The 21,073-nt window shown below is 42.9% G+C and overlaps 4 protein-coding genes across 4 annotated transcripts; 3 read left to right on the forward strand and 1 right to left on the reverse strand.

Annotated features, from left to right (window-relative positions):
* The first annotated feature begins 1,895 nt into the window (after window positions 1-1,895).
* ccl25b (chemokine (C-C motif) ligand 25b) lies at window positions 1,896-4,427 on the forward strand. The gene is made up of 5 exons (XM_076153493.1): window positions 1,896-2,038; window positions 2,406-2,494; window positions 3,331-3,451; window positions 3,754-3,871; window positions 3,984-4,427. The coding sequence occupies exons 2-4, from the start codon at window positions 2,431-2,433 to the stop codon at window positions 3,869-3,871; spliced, it is 303 nt and encodes a 100-aa protein (XP_076009608.1). The 5' UTR covers window positions 1,896-2,038; window positions 2,406-2,430; the 3' UTR covers window positions 3,984-4,427.
* Window positions 4,428-7,290: 2,863 nt separating this feature from the next.
* Window positions 7,291-9,438, reverse strand: LOC143002974 (serine/threonine-protein kinase NIM1). Its single transcript, XM_076153418.1, has 3 exons — window positions 8,789-9,438; window positions 8,332-8,600; window positions 7,291-8,111 (listed from the first exon to the last, which is right to left on the reverse strand). The coding sequence occupies exons 1-3, from the start codon at window positions 9,102-9,104 to the stop codon at window positions 7,359-7,361; spliced, it is 1,338 nt and encodes a 445-aa protein (XP_076009533.1). The 5' UTR covers window positions 9,105-9,438; the 3' UTR covers window positions 7,291-7,358.
* A 1,344-nt stretch (window positions 9,439-10,782) lies between these two features.
* pole4 (polymerase (DNA-directed), epsilon 4, accessory subunit) lies at window positions 10,783-12,426 on the forward strand. The gene is made up of 4 exons (XM_076153229.1): window positions 10,783-11,172; window positions 11,753-11,837; window positions 11,958-11,999; window positions 12,185-12,426. Exons 1-4 carry the CDS (start codon window positions 10,915-10,917, stop codon window positions 12,196-12,198), a joined length of 399 nt encoding a protein of 132 aa, XP_076009344.1. The 5' UTR covers window positions 10,783-10,914; the 3' UTR covers window positions 12,199-12,426.
* A 4,218-nt stretch (window positions 12,427-16,644) lies between these two features.
* ccl44 (chemokine (C-C motif) ligand 44) lies at window positions 16,645-20,265 on the forward strand. The gene is made up of 5 exons (XM_076153618.1): window positions 16,645-16,876; window positions 17,873-18,002; window positions 18,897-19,044; window positions 19,163-19,243; window positions 19,341-20,265. The coding sequence occupies exons 1-4, from the start codon at window positions 16,813-16,815 to the stop codon at window positions 19,199-19,201; spliced, it is 381 nt and encodes a 126-aa protein (XP_076009733.1). The 5' UTR covers window positions 16,645-16,812; the 3' UTR covers window positions 19,202-19,243; window positions 19,341-20,265.
* Window positions 20,266-21,073: the final 808 nt, after the last annotated feature.

The following is a 21,073-nucleotide window of genomic DNA, read 5'->3' on the forward strand; positions in this document are numbered from 1 at the left end:
AGTGGGAGAAGAGGTTCCCTTTTAAAGCCACTTTTCTGCTGACTGTACATCCAATCCAATTTATCATTAACCAAGCATCATTTGTTCATTATCAATGGTGTTATCGTGTCTCGACCACACAAACTGGACAAACTGATGAAAGATGTCAGAGATATGACATGTTAGGTTAACCTGACTCCTGCTTTTTCTGTGTCAAATAAGTCAGTGTCCCAAGTACACAGATATGTGTGAGGCTGATGGCTATACAGGAGGGTTTATAGGAAGGTATGCTTGTAGGTCTATAAGAATCCATATAGATAGGTAGATACATGAATAAACATTAGTTTGGCCGTTTTATTAAAGAAGCATATTTAACACTAAAATCCAATATCAATCCTACGTTGGTGATAATCAATTCTTGTTAACCATGTCAGAGAGGTGTGTACACAATTGTATTCAATATAAATGCATATAATACACATTTCTTCCATTGTTATCTTTTTTTTTTACTTATCCCATTTTTCCTTTTTGAGGGTTTCATTGTGTCACTTAAATGTCAGTATGTCCTGACCTGTCATTTTTCCCAAATTCTGCAAACCTGAACCATGAACTGTTGACTCGCTAATGTTTCACATTCACACTACCAGTTGATCAACAACACACTTGCTCTTGAACAAATCAGTACAACCGCCTTGTAACTCCCTCCCAGGAGGCCAGAGTGGGACCCCTTCTCAATCCTGTATTTACAGGCTTTTTCTATGAATCCTTTTACCTTTGCTATGCATTCAGTCAACAAAACGAAAGGAACAATTGCTAAATCAACTGAAAGTTTATTACATTTTCCAGAAAAGGCAAGAAAAGTTTTCAAGTGATAACACAATTGCTCTCTGACACCGTGGATAACCTTCATGCCACATTCAATTTCACTCATCTTATAAATCTGCCACTTCCCAATACATTCTCTAAGGCACTTAATCAGGCATTTTGCTGTAAAGATATTTGTCCCATTGTTATAATTATTATGTTGGTATAAACTTACAGGTCTGGAAATTGGCTGGAGAATGCAGTCCTCACTAAAATACTGTACTTTAACGGTTTCGTATTATGTCAGGAACATGTCATTATACTCTTTTTGCTTTTATATGTCGCATCAATAACTGAAAAACATAAAACCACATAAGTATGTTTGTGGATGTATAAATGAAAATATATTTGGTAGTTTATTTTGAAAAACGGATGTGTATATTTGTGCTAACTTCGCCAAATTCCGTTTCAATGCATTTGCCATAAAGGCGAAAATGCGCGTGCACTAAATGTAGTGGACAGCTGAGGCGAAAACCCAGTGTTCACCGCTAGATGGCGGTGTAGGGTCGATAGATAGATGGATTGAGCGATAGACACGTTATTGATTGATAATTGATAACTTTATTGCACTCAAATCAATAACAGCAAAAAATACCGGAAAAATAAGTTTCATCCACATAAAACAGAATAATAACAACAACAATAATAATAACAGGAGGGGATTATTACTAAATTATAACTTTGTTAACTTTGTACCTCTGTTTATTGTTAATTTTTTGAATGAACATCATCATTTTCTGAATTTCTGTTGTATTCTGTAATGATGACGCTACACTAAGGTATTTGGTATTGCGCTCAGTGAATTCATGCGAAAAAGTAAATGAAATGTTATCGTATTTTGAAACTTCAATTGATAAAACAATAAATCAGTGCCTAAGTCTTGATAAGTTCATGTGAAGTTGTCACAGGTTATTAATATAATGTTTCATTGACCCATGGTTGTGAGTGTTTGGTCATACCAGCAAGAATCACCAGCAGTGTCTTCATACGTAACTCGAGAAAAGTCCAACTTTTTGAGGTTCGGTGGAGTTCTTCCCAGCATTTCAGTCACAGAGTCACTTACATGTAACAGGAGGAGGGGAGAGAGGGTTCATGATGGGGGAGGGAGCATTTCATGTGTGCACTATAAGAGTGGGGAGAGGCAGACACAAACTACACAGGAGCAAAGGCTTTCCTCCCAGGACATCTTGTGAATGTGAGTAGACACTTTTCTCTGCATGTTTAGAATGTAATGCATGACAAACACTACAAAACATGTTGCTCCATGTTCTAAGTGTTGACAGAAACAAGATGTGATAGATGAATCCAGAGCAAATCAGCCATCATTTCCCACAAACTCAGACATCTTAGAATGAAACAGCTGCACTCTGTTGTACACCAAAGACTGAGAGAAGTGTTTTGATGAGGGGTCAACTAGCTGACCCGTCTCTTTCACAAGACTGGAAAGTTTTCAGATGTATAATCTTGCGTCAGCTGCCAGGATTCATAAGGAACTCGGGGCCGGATGGGAGTCTCTGTTTCCAATTAACTTCAGTTCTGAGTTATTGTCCGTTTCTGTTCAGCGACCACACAACAGCAGCGACCGCCATGAAGTTCCAAGTAGTCTTCTTCCTCCTGCTCTTCACCTGCATGTACCTGAGCCTGGCACAAGGTAATGAAACGTTAATGCAAGATAATGTTTGAGCTTATAACGCAAATTCAGTAGTAAATCTGCACTTCATGCACATGTAAAGTCTAAACAGGAGTTTTATTCCAGCCCACATTATTATGGTAACACTTGCAGTAATTTGTATAATGATAAAGACTTTTGTGGGCATTTGTGTGAGTAATTTCACAGGAGTTTGTGTTTTCAGTTTAATTGACTGATTGCAATTTTGCAAGACATCTCAAAAATCCGACAACATTTTGGTGCAGATCCAGAAATGTGTCAAAGTGTGTCTGCACAGGTTTCGTTTCAACGACGACACACAAATCCATCACATGCATCCAATAACATCATTCTCCTCGTTGATCGCACGCTTAAAACCTTTCTGCACATGCTCTAATCATCAAGTACAAATGAGACAACACTCCCTCAGCTTGAGTGAAGACTGTGCCGTAAATCACACAGATTGTTTTGCTCCCTTGTCACTGTTAAGCCACTGATCAGCCCCACAGGAGCAATTGGGAGTCGCGGTATGTAGGCTACCTTGCTCAAGGGCATGTGAAAGGTGATAACAAGGACATAGCTTGAGTTGCTGTTTCATTCAGTCTCTGGGGATTGAACCAGACTTCTCTAATCTTCTCCTTACTTGAATTTACTTCATTGCCCATATATGACAAATACATAATATCAGCAAATATCGCGTATTGAGCTGAGATGGTAAGATTGCTTTCTCTTTGGATGTTTATAGTAATTAAACGATTGCTTAATTTGTCCCCACGAGCGACGCTTAAATTCTTGGCACGTTAAACCAAAACCTTGTGCGATGTTGTGTCTCTCTACAGGCTCGTACGGTAACTGCTGCATCGGCCATGTCAGAACCAAGAACCCCAACATGCAGAAAAAAAACGTGGAGAGTTACAGGATGCAGGAAACAGATGGCGATTGCAACATCAGAGCTGTTGTGTGAGTGTCAAACCGTATTTTGTTCACCTTTGGCTCCCTCATTGTGAAAACTGCCCGGTATTGAAATTTGGCTCAGACTAATGGAAAAATAAATAACCCCGCCAACTACAATGATAAATTCTCCCATTAAGATTCCTCCTAACATCACATTGTGTTCAGCGTTTAAGATGTTTGCTTGTCTTCACAGGTTCAATATCACAGTTGAATGCTTCTTTAAATGGATCCAATGTGTTAACCTGGTTTCACTCATGGCCTGAAATAAGCCTGATGATGCATCTACTGAGTAATTCTGCTGTGCACAGGTTTCAGATGAAGAAGAGGCCTGGCAAACCAAAAGCACGAACCGTCTGTGCCAATCCATACCACGAATGGGTGCTGGAGCTGATGCAGGTGGTGGATCAACGAAATGGACAGAATTAGGTAAGAAACAAAGAGGATAGGCAAGCAAACACACACAAACACACAAACACATGGTCTTTAATGTCTAACAGACCAGCTCAGTGTTGTGTAATTCCTTGTTTCATCATTACAGGGCACTAAAGAGAAGAAAGCAGAGATGATTGAGAGAGGAGAGAAGCTGCTTCATCCCTCTCTGAGGCGTCGTATATCACCTTCCTTCACATGCATGTAATCATGTTTCAGTAGTGAAGGTATTTCCTGTAGCTGTCACAGGATGTAAATCATGAATACAGGTCACTATGTCGTAGTTTTGATTGTTCTTCAGAGATAATAACCTGTGTAACAAACTGCATTTAGTTGAGCCAACACAATACTCAATGCTCTTTAAGCCTGCGAGGACTGAGCCTCTTTTGGCAGCTTTGCGATGTATTGTTTTTTTGTGTGAGCGTGCGTGTGTGTGTGTGTGTGTGTGTGTGTGTGTGTGTGAGAGAGAGAGAGAGAGAGAGAGAGAGAGAGAGAGAGAGAGAGAGAGAGAGAGAGAGAGAGAGAGAGAGAGAGAGAGAGAGAGAGAGAGAGAGAGAGAGAGAGAGCATGTAGCAACAACCAACGGTAAACCGCTGGGGAGAGGCTGAGAATCTTTTATATGACAGATTTCCATATTTTTATATATCAGCACTACGGATGAACTATACTGTATGACACACTATATCAAATAAAGGGATAGTACAAACAAAACACTCTTGCTTCCATTATAATTATCCACCCACCTTGGCTCTCAGGATCGGACAAAGGCCATGGCAGCTTAGCAGATACCAGCATTTCTTGTTTTGGTGGTGACAGTCGTAACATCAATCTGGCATTCGTCTTGTTTCTAAACCTCCAGTCTGCCTTGGCTGTGAAGAGGATCAGTCATCCAGCTCTGAGGTTATCTAGAAGCTGTAATTTTAAGGCAGACAGTGTTGAAAACATTGCACCACATCTACAGGAGAGCAATGAACCCCTTTGGACAAATGGTAAACACTAAAGTTACTTCTGCTGCTTAAAGGACGTTTCAGGCCTCATGCTACTGTAGATATGCTTTTACATTGAAGTGCAGGCCATCAATGCCTCTGTGTTGATAGGCATGAGTTTATATTTGAACATTTCAACATTAGAATCATTGGAAACAAGGCCTCTACAATTCTCTAAGACCATATTCCCATCTGCAGACGTGTCTGAGGGGCTCAATCTTCTCCTCCATGTCACGTTTATCGCTCATCTAGTAACTGGTGACTTCATTTGCAGAAGCTGCGCCGTGCACCGGAGCATTTATACACACACAGGCCCTTTGCACAATCACAGACATGTTAAATCTCGCTTCCTTTGTTTGTTTCAGTCAGTACAGTTCTGTTCGGCTTCTTAACCACCCTGACCTCGATTCCCAGCTGGATTTCTTCCAGTAGCTTAAAGCGACTCTCCCTCTGCCAACTACCATTAACTTACAGACAAACTGATTTGGCTTTGATATCCTGTCTCATAGAAATGATTGGGGCGATGCTAATGACGACAAAGACTCGTGAATTTGAAAGTAATGAGTTAGCTATGAAAATGTGTCATTTCACATGAAATCTGTTTTTTATGAGGCAGGAGTAAACTTTCACTTTCACTTTTTAAGATTCTTTAAAATGTGGGGTTTTTGGCCACTTTGGAAAAATGTTATTCAACTATTTAGTAAGTCATTGATTCCTAAACCTGTTGTGCCTCTTTACATGTAAGCCAAACACAAAAGTACATTTCTTTCATGACAATTCCTGATTCAAAGGTCATGTCTGTTCATGTTACTTTTCTGTGATGAATCTGTTTCTTTTCTGCTCCTTTATCAGTTTTGAAATTCACTTTGACACTGAACACGAGCTGCATTTAACTTAAACAACTGAGCAGAGAGAATGTATCACTTATCAGTTTAAGGGTTGAACTTGTAAACCGCTAGAGGCAGCGGAAGTCTGAACAGAACTTTCACACGTGAATCATTGAGCAAGAACTTCACTTTTAAATAAACAACACGTTTAGACTCCTCTCCCTCAACTGTAAACTGAGTCTGCCTCTGTTCCTTCTGAAACCCTTTGGAGTCTGTCTTGTTTGGACAGGTTGAGATCATGGCTGGTTCACATAATCTACAGTTGAGGATCAAGATTAACAAAAAGTGTGTGTGCTGATACTGGCTGAAGAAGTGATGATGAATAGTAAAGAGTGATGTGTGAGCTCACAGAGGTGGGAGAGGAGGAGTACAGAGAAATGAACCACAGCGTTCAGGCTGGGTGACACACATTGGGATGAAACACAGATATGCCAACTTCTAACCTATTGCCAAACAAAATAAAAAGACCAATCCTTCATATTATTATCTGTTACTAAGAGCAGCGGGCGGCTGTGGTCCTTAGAGAATTCGTTTAATTAGAATGATATCAACCAGACTGCTGGGATCGGCTCCAGCATTCCCTGGATGGATAAGCGGGTAAGGAGGATGGATGGATGTATGGATGGTATCAAACTACTATGTTGCGCAATAAACAAACATCCTAGGAGCCTGTCTGTTGTCTGTGCTCTCACATGCACACACACATGGCATGATGATAACCTGCCCCCTGTTGGAAGGATGGAGCCACGGTGGGAACGTCACCTGAGAGAAAACTGTTCTGAAAAACCTTTGCAATGATTTATTTGGTTTTTACAACTTAGACTTGATTCAAACCAAAGTCCAGGTGCCTGAGATTGACCTTCCCATGACCTGGACAGACATTCATACAGAGAAATGTAACGTTCAGACCAGTGAAGCCTTTATTAAAACACACAAGCATCTTACAAAATTAGATTAAAATGGCAAAATTGTACAAAATTCAAAACTGTATGCTCCAGATAAAAACACACACACAGCATTTACACATGTTTTCATTTCAACAAACACTGAGATTCAATGAAGGCATATAAGAGATTAAGTGTTGCAAAGCTGCACACCCGTCCTGTGTGCTCATTCTGTTTGCTTTGCCGTCATAATTTCTTCACTTTCCCTGAGTTTTTGTCCCGGTTTTCCCATTAATGTTCCATCCAGCCGGGCATGTTTACAGTGTGTCCGTCATTAGATTTACCTGTGGCCTTGGATTAGTGCCTTAGATTCATACTGAGGCTAAGCAGGATTGAAAGATGCTGATAGTCACAGCGTGGTTCATGAACATTTTGCGTCAGTAAGCTTGTTGTACTGAACACAGCCGGTTATGTCATTGTCACGGAGAGCCACAGCTAATAAGAAGAGCTGTCCTCATGTGTAAGCTATAATGGACTTAGAGTGCAAACAAAACTAATAACTCTAATCTGTAACCTGTCTCCTATTACTCTACATGTTCTGTCCTACTGTGTTCACTATTGTAACAACTTGGTAGAGTGAACGTGTGGTGACTGAGTGCATGAGTGTGAGTGAGCCTGTGGACGTGGAGCTGCTGTCCATCTCGTGTTCGAGTTGCCATCTTGCTCACTACAGTATAACACAGACGGCCGTGGGACTCTGTTTGTTCACAGATGCCGTCGACCATTTCCTGGGGGCCCTGTAGTCGTCAGGATGAAGAGCTGAATAACCTACAGCCTCCACCGACCTCCTCCTCTGGACCCGGTGAAGAAGGATCCTGTAGGCCCCCGTCAGTGGACTCCTGCAGTCCGTGCAGGCATTGTTCTGGAGATGGACTGGTAGAATACCCAACTCAGACAGCAAGCTCTTCACCTCCTCTTCCTCCTCAGACAAAGCCTGGGAATCCTTGGCAAAGTGGGCCGGGGACAGGGGCAACAAGGCACAGGGGCGAGGATACTCAATCCCCCTCATCCAGCTGCTGGCTGTGATCTGGCTGAGGGAGGAGCGCTCAGCTGGAACAGGGCGCAGCATGGCCTGAATGACCTGCTGACACGCACTGGGCACATAATCAGGGATGCTGTAAGTTCCTTGGAGGATACAGCGCTTCAGCTTCCCCAGCTTGTCTGCGCTAAAGGGCATCGTGGCCGTCACCATGAAGTACAAGACAATTCCCAAAGCCCAGATGTCAGAATAGCGTCCGTTGTAGCCTTTTTCCCCAAAGAGCTCTGGAGCAGCGTATGGTGGGGAGCCACAGAAGGTGCTGAGGAGCTCGCCGGGCGCACACACGCTGCTGAAGCCAAAATCTCCCACCTTGATGTAGTAACTGGTGGTGTAGAAGATGTTCTCGGCCTTCAGGTCTCGGTGGATGATGTTGTTGTCATGCTGGAAAGGGTGGAACATTAAAGTAGGTATCCTGTCTTGGTTTCTTACTATGAGATATAAAGATGCAGTCTGTAATCTGAATGGTAAGAATGTGTCACAGGTAGAAAGAGAGAAGCTGCTGTCAACCTCCAACTGACTGACAGATCTATCAACACTACATCTGTGTTATTCATGTCTCCTGGTGCTACACACTGCAGACACAGAGGCGTCACTCACTCACCATGTGTTTGACAGCAGAGATAATTTGTGCAAAGACCAGTTTGGCTTCCAGATCTGTCAGTTTCCCCCTGGTGGCGATTCTAGAGAACAGGTCTCCACCGCTGCCGTACTCCATCATCAGATACAGCCTCCTGGTCGTCTCTACGGCCTCGTAAAGGCGCACTATGTTGGGGTGACAGAGCTTCTCCATGCTGCTGATCTCTGTGGGGGCCATAGACAGGATCTTCTTATCCAGACGAGGCTTGTCTATGATTTTGACAGCGACTCTCTCTGAGGCGGAAAACAGAGGGAGCACAAATGTTATCATGAAGGCCTGAGAAAGGATAAAAGGTCAATAGAAGAAACAGACTTGGGAGAGAGATTTAAACAAAGATGAGCACACAAACATAACTTCACTAGGCAGACAGGACGCAGGGAAGGAACCAAAATAAACACAGAATTAATTTGTGATTCCTGACCTTTTGTCAAAGCGTGGACGCCCAGCTTGACAATGGAGAAGTTGCCCTGCCCAATCTCTCCGCGCAGCTCGTAGAAGCCGATCCTCTTGCCGAGCATCAGGTCATTGACGACCCTCTGGTTGTGGGCCATGTCCCATACCACCCTCTCAAAGGGGGACAGCTGCATTCTCTCTGCTTCAGTCAGCAGTGGGGTGGCATGGGGAGTGGCGGCGGTCTGGAGTTTGGTGGTCCTGTTGGCCTGTGCAGCCTCATCTTTCACCTTCTTCTTGTCTTTCTGCCGAGGCTGCGGTCGGGATTTCACCACTTCGGAAAACATTTTGAGAGATGATTTAAAACTGAAAGATGTGTGATGTTCACACAGATTTGGATTTGAAAACAGTGAGAATGTGGCCTCAAATAAGCTTTGGTTCCTGAGCTCAACAATTAAATTAAACAGCAGCTTTTATTGTTCCTTTGATTCTGTGGAGCAGGAACAGCTGACAGCATATTTATTCATACATGTTGATCTACTGTCTAAATGTGACCGGGCTCTGTGATCTGTAATGAGCTTCACCTCCATTAATCTCATTTGTGCTGTAGCAAAAGGACCTGCTTCCTTTAAAATATCCTTATCCTGTGTAAAGTATAGACCTTCTCTTCAGTCTGTGTCCAGGAAACACAAATCCTTTTCATGAACTCTCACAAAACAATCTTTAAAATGAAACTGCTCAAGCTTATTGGTTTGTTTTGCCCAAACAGTTTCTGACTGACTTTCATATTAAACCTCACATCCCTTATGCTCTCTTATCACAGGAAACTGCATGCATTATTGTTAAATATCATTCCACAACAAACCCTTGGGTCAGATGTTAGGCTCTCCATCAGTAAAGCTCCATGGCGTCAGAGCTCCACACATTTCCGTGATGAGGTGAACGACAGAAGCCAACTCTGATACTAAACTGTTGTAAATCTAATCATACAATGGCTCCCATCACCGGGGTATAAATATAGGCCACAGACAAATATAGGCCAAAGTGCCTGCTCTCCCGCCGACACTGACGGCCAAGGATTACAACATTTATTTTTAGACACAGCGTTGATGGGTCACTGGTAGAAGTGTGTTTGTACAGGACAACGCCAGCAAATCATTTTACAAAGCTTGATGATTTACAGAGCTGTCAAATTAGAGTTAAATAGTATTTTTATCATGATAACCAACATGAAACATGAGAGGAGCAGATGACAGTTGACTAAAATCAACACCTATATCAACCTTGAATGATTGGAGACTAAAGACAGTTGCTTCTTCAGTTTTGTTTGGGCACATTGCCAGTACAAGACCATTTAGGAATAGGAATAGATTTAATAATCAGTTTCCCCACAGATATTTTAATATTTACAGATGCTGTATAATAAAGACACATCACATTTAAGCCTCTAAATCATTGCTGAGAACAGTAGCTTCTTCTAAATGTAACAGAATGACAGAAAATAGTCTCTAAAAGCAGATGAAATGTACCTGGGAAGTGCAGCTCCTTCATGTCTCTGGCTCACACTCACACCTGACTGTGACACACCACGTGAATGAAGCTTCAGGGAGTTAAATAACATCATTCCCTCACAATCCTATTAACACAGCGCATTAGACTGTGACCTGCTCACTGGGATCTGACATTGAAAAATGTGGACATGCTGCATCCACACTTTAGAAGACCAACTAATCACCTGTTGTGTTGTGTTTATATGGGCTGAATGTGGTTGTTTGCATTAATATATATGATTTGCATGTGTAAGGTTGTGTAATCTGGTTAATGTTTTGTCACAACAGGCTTTAACTTCTTCCATTCTGCATTTTTGCCCTTGCCTGACATCATTATTGATCTGAAAGTAGAACCTTTGATTGGCGCCACATTCCCACCAATCGCAGGCATCACTTTTGCAAACCGACCAATCAGCGACAAGGACTACTCGGCGGGAGAGGAAAATGTTGGGGAAGCTCGATGATGACGAACCAGCCCACGGAAGCCGGAAGCACATGGTGCCTCGCCGCTGCTAATGTTGTTATCCGCTACGTGACGGTGATGTAGGTGACGGTTACACTTTACGTTTTACCCGAACATCAGTTTTTAATTTGAAAGACCAAGAGAATGGCGGCCACCGTGGCAACACCGGTCTCCCCCACGGAGCACGAGCCGGACCGGTGCGGGAGCGAGGAGGAGAGCCGCGGGGCCGAGGCGGAGGAGGAGAGCAGCCCGCCGCCGCCGCCGCCGCCTGGGCCCGCTGCTGCCGCCGGACACAGCCGCCCGTCCAGGCTCCCGCTGGCCCGCATCAAGGCGCTGATGAAGACCGACCCGGACGTCTCTCTGGCCAGCCAGGAGTCCGTGTTCATCATCGCTAAAGCTACGGTACAGACAGCAAAGCCTGGAGCTACACGAGAATAAGGCTTTAATTTAATAATTCACCTTTTAATTATTCTGGCTATTATCATACGACTTAAATTTAATAAGCAGCGAATATTATTATTATCTGCACGGTGCGTTGTCGTATTATTGATGTAAATAAATCAGAATTTTCAAATTGTATGTTATTTTTCATAAACAATCCCGGTACACATCAGTATTTGTTATTGGCTCCACTACTGCACTATCAAGTATTATGTCACCTGATCAACTGTGACATTATTCACAATTAATACATTTATTATTGTTTATTATTTACTATACAATTATTAAAACAAATCATAAATAATTGCATAATCTGAACAAATAGACTTGAACCAATTTGAAATCAACACAGGACACAGGTTTATTTATCATAATGTATCCGATATTTACATTTAGATTTAGCCAAGTATATGTTCTATAATTCTACAATAATGTAAGATCAAACCAGAGCCATCCCTCCCTTATTGTCCAGTGTGTCTGTCTCTCCCTTATTGTCCAGCCCGTCTGTCCCCCCCTTAATGTCCAGCCTGTCTGTCCTCAGGAGCTGTTTGTGGAAATGATTGCCAAGGACGCTATGGTGTACGCACAGCAAGGAAAGAGGAAAACCTTACAAAGGAAAGATTTGGGTATGGAAAGTTCTGGTTTGTTTCACATGGAATATTTGTATAAGGATGATGATTGTGAACCCAGATATCGCTTGCATAAAGCTTCTGCTGCCGTCTCACTTCCCTCTTCCTCCTCTACAGACAACGCAATAGAGGCCATCGATGAGTTTGCATTTCTTGAAGGTAAATCAACTTTCCATCTCTGATTCGCTGCTCTGTTCTAACTAAATTCAGCCACAAGTGTGAAGCATTTTCACTTTGCATTGGCATAGCAACCACACTGTACGATTCAATATATGAGGGAGAATTATATTGGGAAAAGATATTGTTTGTCCTAACTGTTCTTCCTCTTCTCCTCGTCTTCACAGGTACACTAGATTAAACGCAGCTTCAGGAGACAGAGAGCTTTGGATGCTCTCAGCCGTTCCTCAAACTTCATTTTTCTGGTACTTTTCTAAAGATTCTGGATTTGAACATTTATAAAATGCTTTACAATAATGATGTAAAGATTTTTCAAACTTCATTTTTGAGATGTCCGTGGCGATGGGTCTTGTTCGACACACACACACACACACACACACACACACACACACACACACACACACACACACACACACACACACACACACACAGTGTACATTTTTGTAAATATTTGTGAAATCCGTCTGTATAATGAAAATAAATGTGAAGTTTTAAGTGATGAATGTTTTTTAGCCAGAACATTTCTGAGGCACACAAACATCAGCTGGGCGTGTGTGTGTCTCTGTCTGCACTGCCAAACTCACACGCAACTCAGATGAAATCATCTGGAGTTTAATGGAGGTTAAGTGGGAGCCAAACAGAGCTGGAGACACAAAGAGCTGCCTAGAGAGAACAGCTTCTCTCAGCAAACACATCAGTCTGAGCAGAAGCTTTCCTTTATGTCCATATAAACATCTCACCATGAGGTTTGAGCACCGTCATAATGTTTACATGCGTGTTCAGAAGGAGATTCAGGCAGTACTTCTATTCCCTTTTTATTTTCTTTCCACCAAACAGGTTTTATTCAGGAATTGTAATGTCTTGGGTGCAGATTCTCCTCAGCTGTACAGTCAGAGATCATACACAGGGTCTACAGGCTGCTGTTACCACTCTTATCCTGAGGGTGGCGCCACATCTTCTTGTTTTTGCTTTATTTTATGTAAGATCTTTTACTTATTGCAACATATTTTTTGCTGTAACTGCACACACACGAGCCCCTTTTACACCTCGTGACCTCTGCACCTCTCTGGATCTACATTTACTCCTTAGTATTCATGATGTGGATCTTACCTGACCTGTGATCAGATCTCATCAGGCAGCTCAACCTACTTACCTATTAAAACTTGTTTCCTCCTCAAACCTGCGTCATCTATTAATCCTTATAGCCGTTTCTGTGTTCAGGCTTTTGGTGCCAATTACAACACCTGGAGGTTCAAAATAACTTTATTAATAAGAATGAGCAGTAAGATGAGGCAGGGTGACATTTTGGGGCTTTTAAGTGGATTTGCTCATCTTGATTAGTTCCAATCCCACCTGACTTCATAGCTGTTATAGGTTTATATCACAATGTGAACCGGACGGTCGGATTACAATTTCTTCATCTGACCGACGTACATGCATACACACATACTGTATTGTAATGCGATGTGTAAGTGGGGCCGTGGGGATGTACATACATACCACACATTCCACACATACCACCCATGCATCACTGCAGCACAGGTCGGTGGTGAAACAGTGCAGGTTAGATTTCTTGCTCGGCAGCGCTCCCATGGTGACCGTAGAGCGGCGCTGGGAAAATCACACTGAGCCTCCAGTTTGCATTAGGAATATATTTGAATCTCCTCAGACCAGGGTGTGTGTTGTTCTTCCTGGCAGAATTTGTTCAACATGTCCAAAGTGTTCAGTTTCCCACTGGAGGCTCAGCCGGGACGCCTTGAGTTTTTACAGTGGGGATTCTCCAAATAAATCCTTTAGTGTGTTTAAGCTGATTTTCTAGGTTTAGTGTTTCGGTGTACGATGGAACCAAGTGTGAGAAGCGCAGATGTTGAGTTCCAATTCAGCACCAGCCAACTCCCTGCAGAGGAATGCTGCCTGGCACAAGGGAACATGGAGGAACTCTCCTCTCTAATAAAACACGGTGTAGGACTCAGGCAAGACATTCCATTAAGGATATCTCATGTGAAGTTGGAGTTCAAACCTTTCCTCCTGTCCTGAGAAATATTGCGGCGGTAAATCAGGGCCTGATTGGATTGATGATCCTCATTTATACTGGAGGGAGAAAGGTATGCTGGGAAAATGCAGCGGGCTCCCTGGGCTGCGTCGGTGAGAGAGAGACGCAGCCAAAGGTTTGATTTACAAATATGTCCAGTAATCTAGCAAAGGAAGTTTATAAACATGCAAATCATGGAAGTAATGATGCCAACGCAGGAAACGAGTTATTCAAAATGATAAATCACAGAAAAACCTGCACGTACGATGTCAAAACCAGAAATACCGCCACCAAGGCCAAACAAGCCTAAATACTGGCCTAAAGAAAAATTGTAATAATAAGACTTTATTGCTACAGTTGTCCAACCGTTTCTATTTCTGCCTATTGACAGTTTTTTGTAATGCTTTGATGTTTTTTAAGGAATTTTACAATATGAATTAACCATTTGGTGCCAGAAAGTAGTGGGATCTCTTGGTTTTGCTCCGTCCTTACCTCAAATCAAGTTCAGATCAGTCATTTGAGAAACATCTTCAGTAATTCTAGGTGAAAGAATCCTCCTGGCTGAAGGTCAAAAGAAGAAGAAACTAGAGCCACCCTGACAGAACATACCTCCATCAAGCCCCAAAAGTCTACTGCTTTCCCTTTGTTGCTGTGACCTCATAAACTTGAACATGGTGTTTTGATCAACTTGTTGCGCCTGTTGTTGATAATCCATATTTAACACACACATATGTCGGAATCTGTTCATTAAGATTGTTGCCTCGACAAACATGTTGGCAAATGTCTGATCTAGTCGACCTAAAAGGGCAGCCAGCTCGTCTGCCTCTCCACCATTTCAGACACTTGGCTGAAACAAAACTAGAATGAAAACTTAAAACAGGGGCCAAGCAGAACTTCCTTCCAACATGATTGAACTTCGTTAAACAGACAGCCTCCCCCTCCCCTTCGCTCAGACAGGAAATCGCTGGCTTTATTTTTGGTGTGTGAGTCTGCACACCTTGACAGGAGACGTTTCCACCATGGCAGAGATATGCAGAAAATGTATTTGGCTCATAAGCCGACCTGTAGTCATTATGGAAGTATGTTTGTGCAGCTGAGATTCCAACCTGATTTCTTGGGTCAAATTCTTCAATGCTTAACCCAGCCCCCGACACACACACACACGCACGCACGCACGCACGCACGCACGCACGCACGCACACACGTACACACACACACGTTTTACCCCAACCTCACCCCTCAGTACACACACTGCATATTTTCACTTTCAAGGCTTGGACCTACATGCACAGTCAGATCATACAGTTGCTTTGTTGTCTGTGTTTTTTGTGTTTTTCCACCAGGAGCCACAGAGTTTTGGTTCCTTTGTAAAGTCTTCCATGGCTCCCATTAGAGCCTGAAGCAACACAGCCTGGAGCTCTGTCAGAAGCACTTAGTCATTACGTGTGATACCCTGTGTAACGAGCTGTTTCCTTGGCTTTGTTTTAATTAAATTACACATCTTTGGTAACTTTCCTCCCTCTTAATGTCTCTCTGTTTGTGTAATGGCAGCCTGCTCTGTGTTTCACTTGTTGGCTCTTCATTCTGCATTCCTGAGCCCATATGATCGTTCAGATTCTCTTCTCCCCTCAGATAAACGGGCCAAATGTAAATGTGTGTGGCACCATGTCAACATTTCTTTCCCAGCACATCCAACTACAAGAGAGGCGATGACCTGTCAGTGGTGAATGTGAAGCTGTGGTGTCATAGAAGGACACATGTCTCTGTACCAGCTGCAGCTTAGGTCCTTATGATGAAGGGTCAAGATGCCACAATCCAGCTACAAGATGTGGGAATGAATGAACGCCTGATGTCTTGAATCTCTGTGCTCTGTAATGGGCAGTTTCAGGTTAAGCTCAATCATTTATTCCCCCTTTAATGGGAATAAGGATCAAAACATTGACAGTAGTTTAGATTGTCCAACCTAATCAGGCCTTTGATTGATCATCTCACATCCTGGCGTATGACTTAGGGTGTGTGCTTTCCTTTAACTGAGACAAAATCACACGCAGAAATCAAAAATTGCATATTCAAGAAATTTCAGAGGGTCAAAATACTTTTTATCTCAAGAAATTGGCGATGTGAGGTCGTTCATTCTTGTATCGCTGGATTCTGGGACACGTGCTTCCACTTTGGATGCTCCAGCACATTTTAGCTTGATTTAAGTTTCCTTTCACCTAAGCAGCCTTATCGTAGTATTCTTTATGTGTGATAGTACTTCACTTATGTATCTAACAGCTCGTATCAGGCCTGATGGTGTGAATCTGTCAGGAAACTCCAGCTGCCTCTCTGATTGCATTCATTAAATTAATTTCTCTCTAAAAGGAGAAGATGAACCACAGGGAGGAGAAGAGAGGGATGGAGGAGGGTTTTTAATCCTCAAAGCCAATGAGACACGCAGGGTGCCAGGAGGGATGTTTGGTCGAGACCAAAAAACGAGGAGAAAAAAGAGAGAGATGGAGAGGAGTGTGAAGGAGGGAGAGAGAATGGAGGAGGGAGAGCGGGTGAGAACAAAAAAGATGAGGGGAGGGAAAGACGGTAAAACAGAAGGTAGTGGAAGTGAGTGAGTGAGAGTGAGTGAGTGAGTGAGTGAGTGAGAGTGAGGTGGGCTGGGAGGTATAAAGAGAGGGAGGGAGTGTTATAAGAGAGGCAGCCATAGAGGAAGAGGTGACAGAGTAGATCATCCTCCTCTTCTCTCCTCTCCTCCTCTCTGCCAGCCTCATCATGCTCATGCTGCAGATGTTGACTGTTATTTCTCTGACTGTTATTCTCCTGGCATCTGTGGAAGGTAAGACACAACCGCACTAACTGTGTGAGTGTGTGCATGTGTGTGTGAGTGTGTGTGTGTGTGGCATGCGTGCACCCGGCAGGTGGACAGTGTAGCAAGAGAGTGATGGCGAAGAGAGAAAAGGAGAGATGAGGGAAAGCAGCAGGAGCAGCAGCAGTGAGGGAAGCGTGGATGTAAACAGAGGGGCAGAACACACAACAAGCATGAGAGAGCGACAATGGTGTCCGGTGTTCATGTCTGAAAATGTGTGTGTCTGTGTGTGTGGCACAACAAAGCAGCACCGTCCTGTTTCTGTTCCTGTTTCTGCTCCTGCTGCTTCTATCACACTTTTTTTGTTTACACAGTTGCTTTGGATGAAACACAATGATGACACACCCTCTCTCTCTCTCCTCTCTCTCTCTCTCTCTCTCTCTCTCTCTCTCTCTCTCTCTCTCTCTCTCTCTCTCTCCCATTTCCCTGGTATGGCCGTATGCTATGCAGCATAATGGCATGTCATTGTAATTCCTCTGACATTCCTGCATGCGCATACATGTGTCCATATGTGCATGCACGTGTGTGTGAGTGTGAGTGTGTGTGTGTGTGTGTGTGCACATGCTGTACATGTGTGTCTAGGGGGCATGTAGCTCTGCACTACACACATAATCCTACAATAGATATCATGCTCATGTGTATCTAGCACACACAGTTGAGTAAATACATGTGTGTGTATCTATGTGTGCTGGTGTTCCTGCACATGCTCCCTATTATTCACCGTGTTTCTTTAACTTTTAGAGGCTGAACTGATTAGATAGTTTGAGACCAGGGAATTTCAGCGTTATTCTCACCCTCACACCTACTTTAGTTTAGACACATTGGCAAGTCTCTCTCTCTCTCTCTCTCTCTCTCTCTCCTTCTCTCACTCTCTCTTTATCGCACACACTCCCACTTTCCCTGACGGTTTCTCGCTCCTGACTCCCCACTTCTCCTCTTTTCTCCCCCCCTCCCCCTCCCCCTCAGGTAAAGGCGTGCAGATGCAGAGGGACGTCCAGTGCTGCATGCTGTACTCGCAGGGCAAGGTGCGCACCAAAGATGTGCTGCGGTTTGAGGTGCAGACCGAGGGGCCCGACTGCAGCATACAAGCCATCATGCAAGTATTTCAACTATCCACTCCCGGAGCTGAAGAGCAGAGCGATCTGCAGACTTGGAAAATGTGCCTCTTGTTAGAGGAGGGCAGAGCTGAGCTGAGAGGATTTGTCATCTGTCCAGGTCGTGTTGTTATGGCATAACTCTGTAGCTGTAATTGCCAAGGAAGTAAGGAAGGAAATATGTGGGAAAAACAAGCCACATGAAAATACCTCCAGAGCCGGACGAGCTGGGCTGCAGCCAGTCTGTCAGAACAGCAGGGTTTAGTTAAGTAAACCCTGCTGCTTTGTGATACACGTTGTTGTCAGTGGGTCAGGGAAAATCTGATGTTACTGAGGAATGAGGAGCTCGCTTCTTCATGTGGCCCAGTTCGTGCAAACATGCAGTGTGTTGTAGATACAAGCATCCCCCCCCTCGCCCTGTTTCAGTGGATCCCAAACTCTCTCTCTCTCTCTCTCTCTCTCTCTCTCTCTCTCTCTCTCTCTCTCTCTCCTGAAAGCAGGTTTGATCATATTCTCTGTCTAAATTACTAAATCTCAGAGAAATACTTGGGATTAAGTTTCCCAACAACAAAGAAGACAAAAATCATGTCCAGGTGGTTTCCTCCCAAAAAGTTTCACATCTGTCCACTGTGGACTAAACAGAAATGAAACACAATGCTTTATTATGATGAATTATGCATAGTAAGTCATTGTAAGTATGCACAAGATGTATACAAAAAACTCATGCAGAAATATAGGAAACACTGAGATACCTTTGGGTTCAGATTCTTTGAAGTCTTCATCGCTGTCATCCTCACCACAGGCCCCTCATTGTGAAATCCTTGTTTTTGTTTTGTGTTATTATATAGCATATTGGTCTAACATGTGATACATTGTGTTTCATTATTGATTGATAGTCTTTACACAAAGAAGGCGGTGAAGTGTGCTGACCCCAGGGACCGGAAGGTGAAGAGGTTACTGAGGAAGCTCCTGCAGAGACAAAGGACCAAAGCCCACAGAACCATGTGGCTCCTTCCTCACGACAACCTGCCCGTCATGTCAGAGGTCAGGCGTAAACACGTGTATCCTCAGCATGTCCTCTTGTCCGGATCAAAGGAAATTCAAAACATATATTTCTTGCCGCTGCAGATATTTAGTGGTAATCTGATTTTGTTATCATCAGGACAAGAAAGATTACTGGGCGGTTCTCAATGTGGAGTGAGGTTCCTGCCAACAAACGCAGAGGAAAACTTAATAGTCATAAGTAAGATTGTGCTTCATCATCTGACTTTATTCATCCTGATCTGTTATCTCTTTCTACTTTAAGTGTGTGAAATAATCCATCTCTTCCTCCTCCACAGGCCAAGTTAACGTTCAGCGGCACGGCGGTGCTTGCTGGCTCTCCAGTTGTCTCGTGTCTCTCTATCTACACTCTTGTCTCCCCGGACCCCAACTGGGACAGCAATATACTATATTTCAGTGGCTTTAGTTTTTTTAATGCTTGAAATATTCCCTAACACACGGCTGGAACCGACTCAGCAGAGGAGCGATACCTGTAAAATAAGCCAAATTGATGTATTTTAGAATGGCTCTCACTGTTATTTGCCGGAGTCTGCCTGGAGGCGTGTCTTCTGCAACCCTTTCTGCTCGTGGCTGACGTGATACATGTGCCAGAAACACAAAGAAGGCCAGCAAGGGTCTTGTTTTGGTCTCCTTAATGTCAAAATCAAAGTTGTAATTGAGAAAAATGTAAAATCATGTGACGATAAGCAGTGATTTGTTAATATAGTGACATGTATAACATCAGTAGTGTGCAACAATGCTGCACAAAGTAGATGAGGTGTTTATTTGTGCAGAATATTGGGGAACATCTCGTTTTACGCAGATTTATGTGTTTATACAATTCCTGACTGTTCTGAAGCTTAATATCTCTCACATTCAGTGTTGATCAGGTGGAATCAGACTGGATTTCCTCTGCATTCATCTGTCATGTAAAGAGCAAATGATCCTGATCCTTTGTCTCTGTATTGTTTTGACACTAAGGCTCAGTCCGTTTGGTTGAAGCCCTCATGCATCCACAGCACCAGAGTTTTACATTTCTAGTTGCATTTTTGTGTTTCTCATGATCAGTCCGTCACTAAACTATGCCAAAGTATTCATACTTAAATTCAATGTTAATGTCAAGTTATAACTTAGAGGGCTCAACTGTGTGTGACACACTCATGTATTGTACAGTAGAAGAATGCACTGTATGTTAAAACACAGTCAAGTGAACTATTTTATAAATTAATCTGAAATAAGAATGCCGTGCTTTGTCGTTTGTATTCTAGGATCTGAATGTGCTTGTGTGTGTGTGTGTGTGTGTGTGTGTGTGTGTGTGTGTGTGTGTGTGTGTGTGTGTGTGCATGTGTGTATGTGTGTGTGTGTATGTGTGTGTGTGTATGTGTGTGTTTTACGTCAACAATGTTTAATTCACACAACATAAAAGGTTCACAGTCACAGTAAAGATAAAGGAGGATTGCACTCAGACTATTAAACTACTCCTACTAGACAAACTGTCTGGATGAAGTTCAGTCCAGCTTTTATCTTTCCTCCCTCCTCTGCCTCTCCACATACAGCAGGTGAATCATTCAGGGCCCTGAACATGGAGCTGAGAGCAGCTGGTCAACAGAGGGCGCACACTCTGCCTCCTGACTGTGAATCAAACTCATATCACTCAATCACACCAGCAACTTTGTTAATGTTGCCAAAAAGTATTAATTGAAAAATATTTCTTCAGTCATTTAAATGTAAAGCAGATTGTGTATTTTTAGGTTGTATTTCCATGGAATTTTTTTTATTATTAAATTAAATAATTAGAATTTAACTCAGATATTTAGATAAACATGTATATAACATGAATCCAGTTAAAATTTTGCTCGAAAAAATTGGAAAATTATCAAACAATTTGCAATGTGTTCCAGCAGGGTTTTCCACAAAAACTATAAGAATCCTTGCACTTGGACTTTTGTTTATTTTTCCATATTCCATCCATCAGAACACTCGGCTGCTCTTTTAAGGGAAACTTTATTGAAATAACATTAAGCACCAAAAC

Source organism: Genypterus blacodes, unplaced genomic scaffold (assembly GCF_046128005.1).
Source record: "Genypterus blacodes isolate CSIRO-AG114 ecotype Tasmania unplaced genomic scaffold, CSIRO-AGI_Gbla_v1 ptg000058l_1, whole genome shotgun sequence".
Taxonomy (NCBI): domain Eukaryota; kingdom Metazoa; phylum Chordata; class Actinopteri; order Ophidiiformes; family Ophidiidae; genus Genypterus; species Genypterus blacodes.

Bases quoted from the DNA above. Each gene is read 5' to 3' on its own strand.
- LOC143002974 (XM_076153418.1), bottom strand. From the start codon at position 9,104: ATGTTTTCCGAAGTGGTGAAATCCCGACCGCAGCCTCGGCAGAAAGAC. The intron at 8,601-8,788 runs GTCAGGAATCAC...TTTCCGCCTCAG, and splicing joins CGTCCACGCTTTGACAAAAG to AGAGAGTCGCTGTCAAAATC. The intron at 8,112-8,331 runs GTGAGTGAGTGA...CACCCTTTCCAG, and splicing joins TCTCTGCTGTCAAACACATG to CATGACAACAACATCATCCA.
- ccl44 (XM_076153618.1), top strand. From the start codon at position 16,813: ATGCTCATGCTGCAGATGTTGACTGTTATTTCTCTGACTGTTATTCTC. The intron at 16,877-17,872 runs GTAAGACACAAC...CCTCCCCCTCAG, and splicing joins TCTCCTGGCATCTGTGGAAG to GTAAAGGCGTGCAGATGCAG. The intron at 19,045-19,162 runs GTCAGGCGTAAA...TGTTATCATCAG, and splicing joins ACCTGCCCGTCATGTCAGAG to GACAAGAAAGATTACTGGGC.
- ccl25b (XM_076153493.1), top strand. From the start codon at position 2,431: ATGAAGTTCCAAGTAGTCTTCTTCCTCCTGCTCTTCACCTGCATGTAC. The intron at 2,495-3,330 runs GTAATGAAACGT...GTCTCTCTACAG, and splicing joins GTACCTGAGCCTGGCACAAG to GCTCGTACGGTAACTGCTGC. The intron at 3,452-3,753 runs GTGAGTGTCAAA...TGCTGTGCACAG, and splicing joins TGCAACATCAGAGCTGTTGT to GTTTCAGATGAAGAAGAGGC.
- pole4 (XM_076153229.1), top strand. From the start codon at position 10,915: ATGGCGGCCACCGTGGCAACACCGGTCTCCCCCACGGAGCACGAGCCG. The intron at 11,173-11,752 runs GTACAGACAGCA...GTCTGTCCTCAG, and splicing joins TCATCATCGCTAAAGCTACG to GAGCTGTTTGTGGAAATGAT. The intron at 11,838-11,957 runs GTATGGAAAGTT...CCTCCTCTACAG, and splicing joins CTTACAAAGGAAAGATTTGG to ACAACGCAATAGAGGCCATC.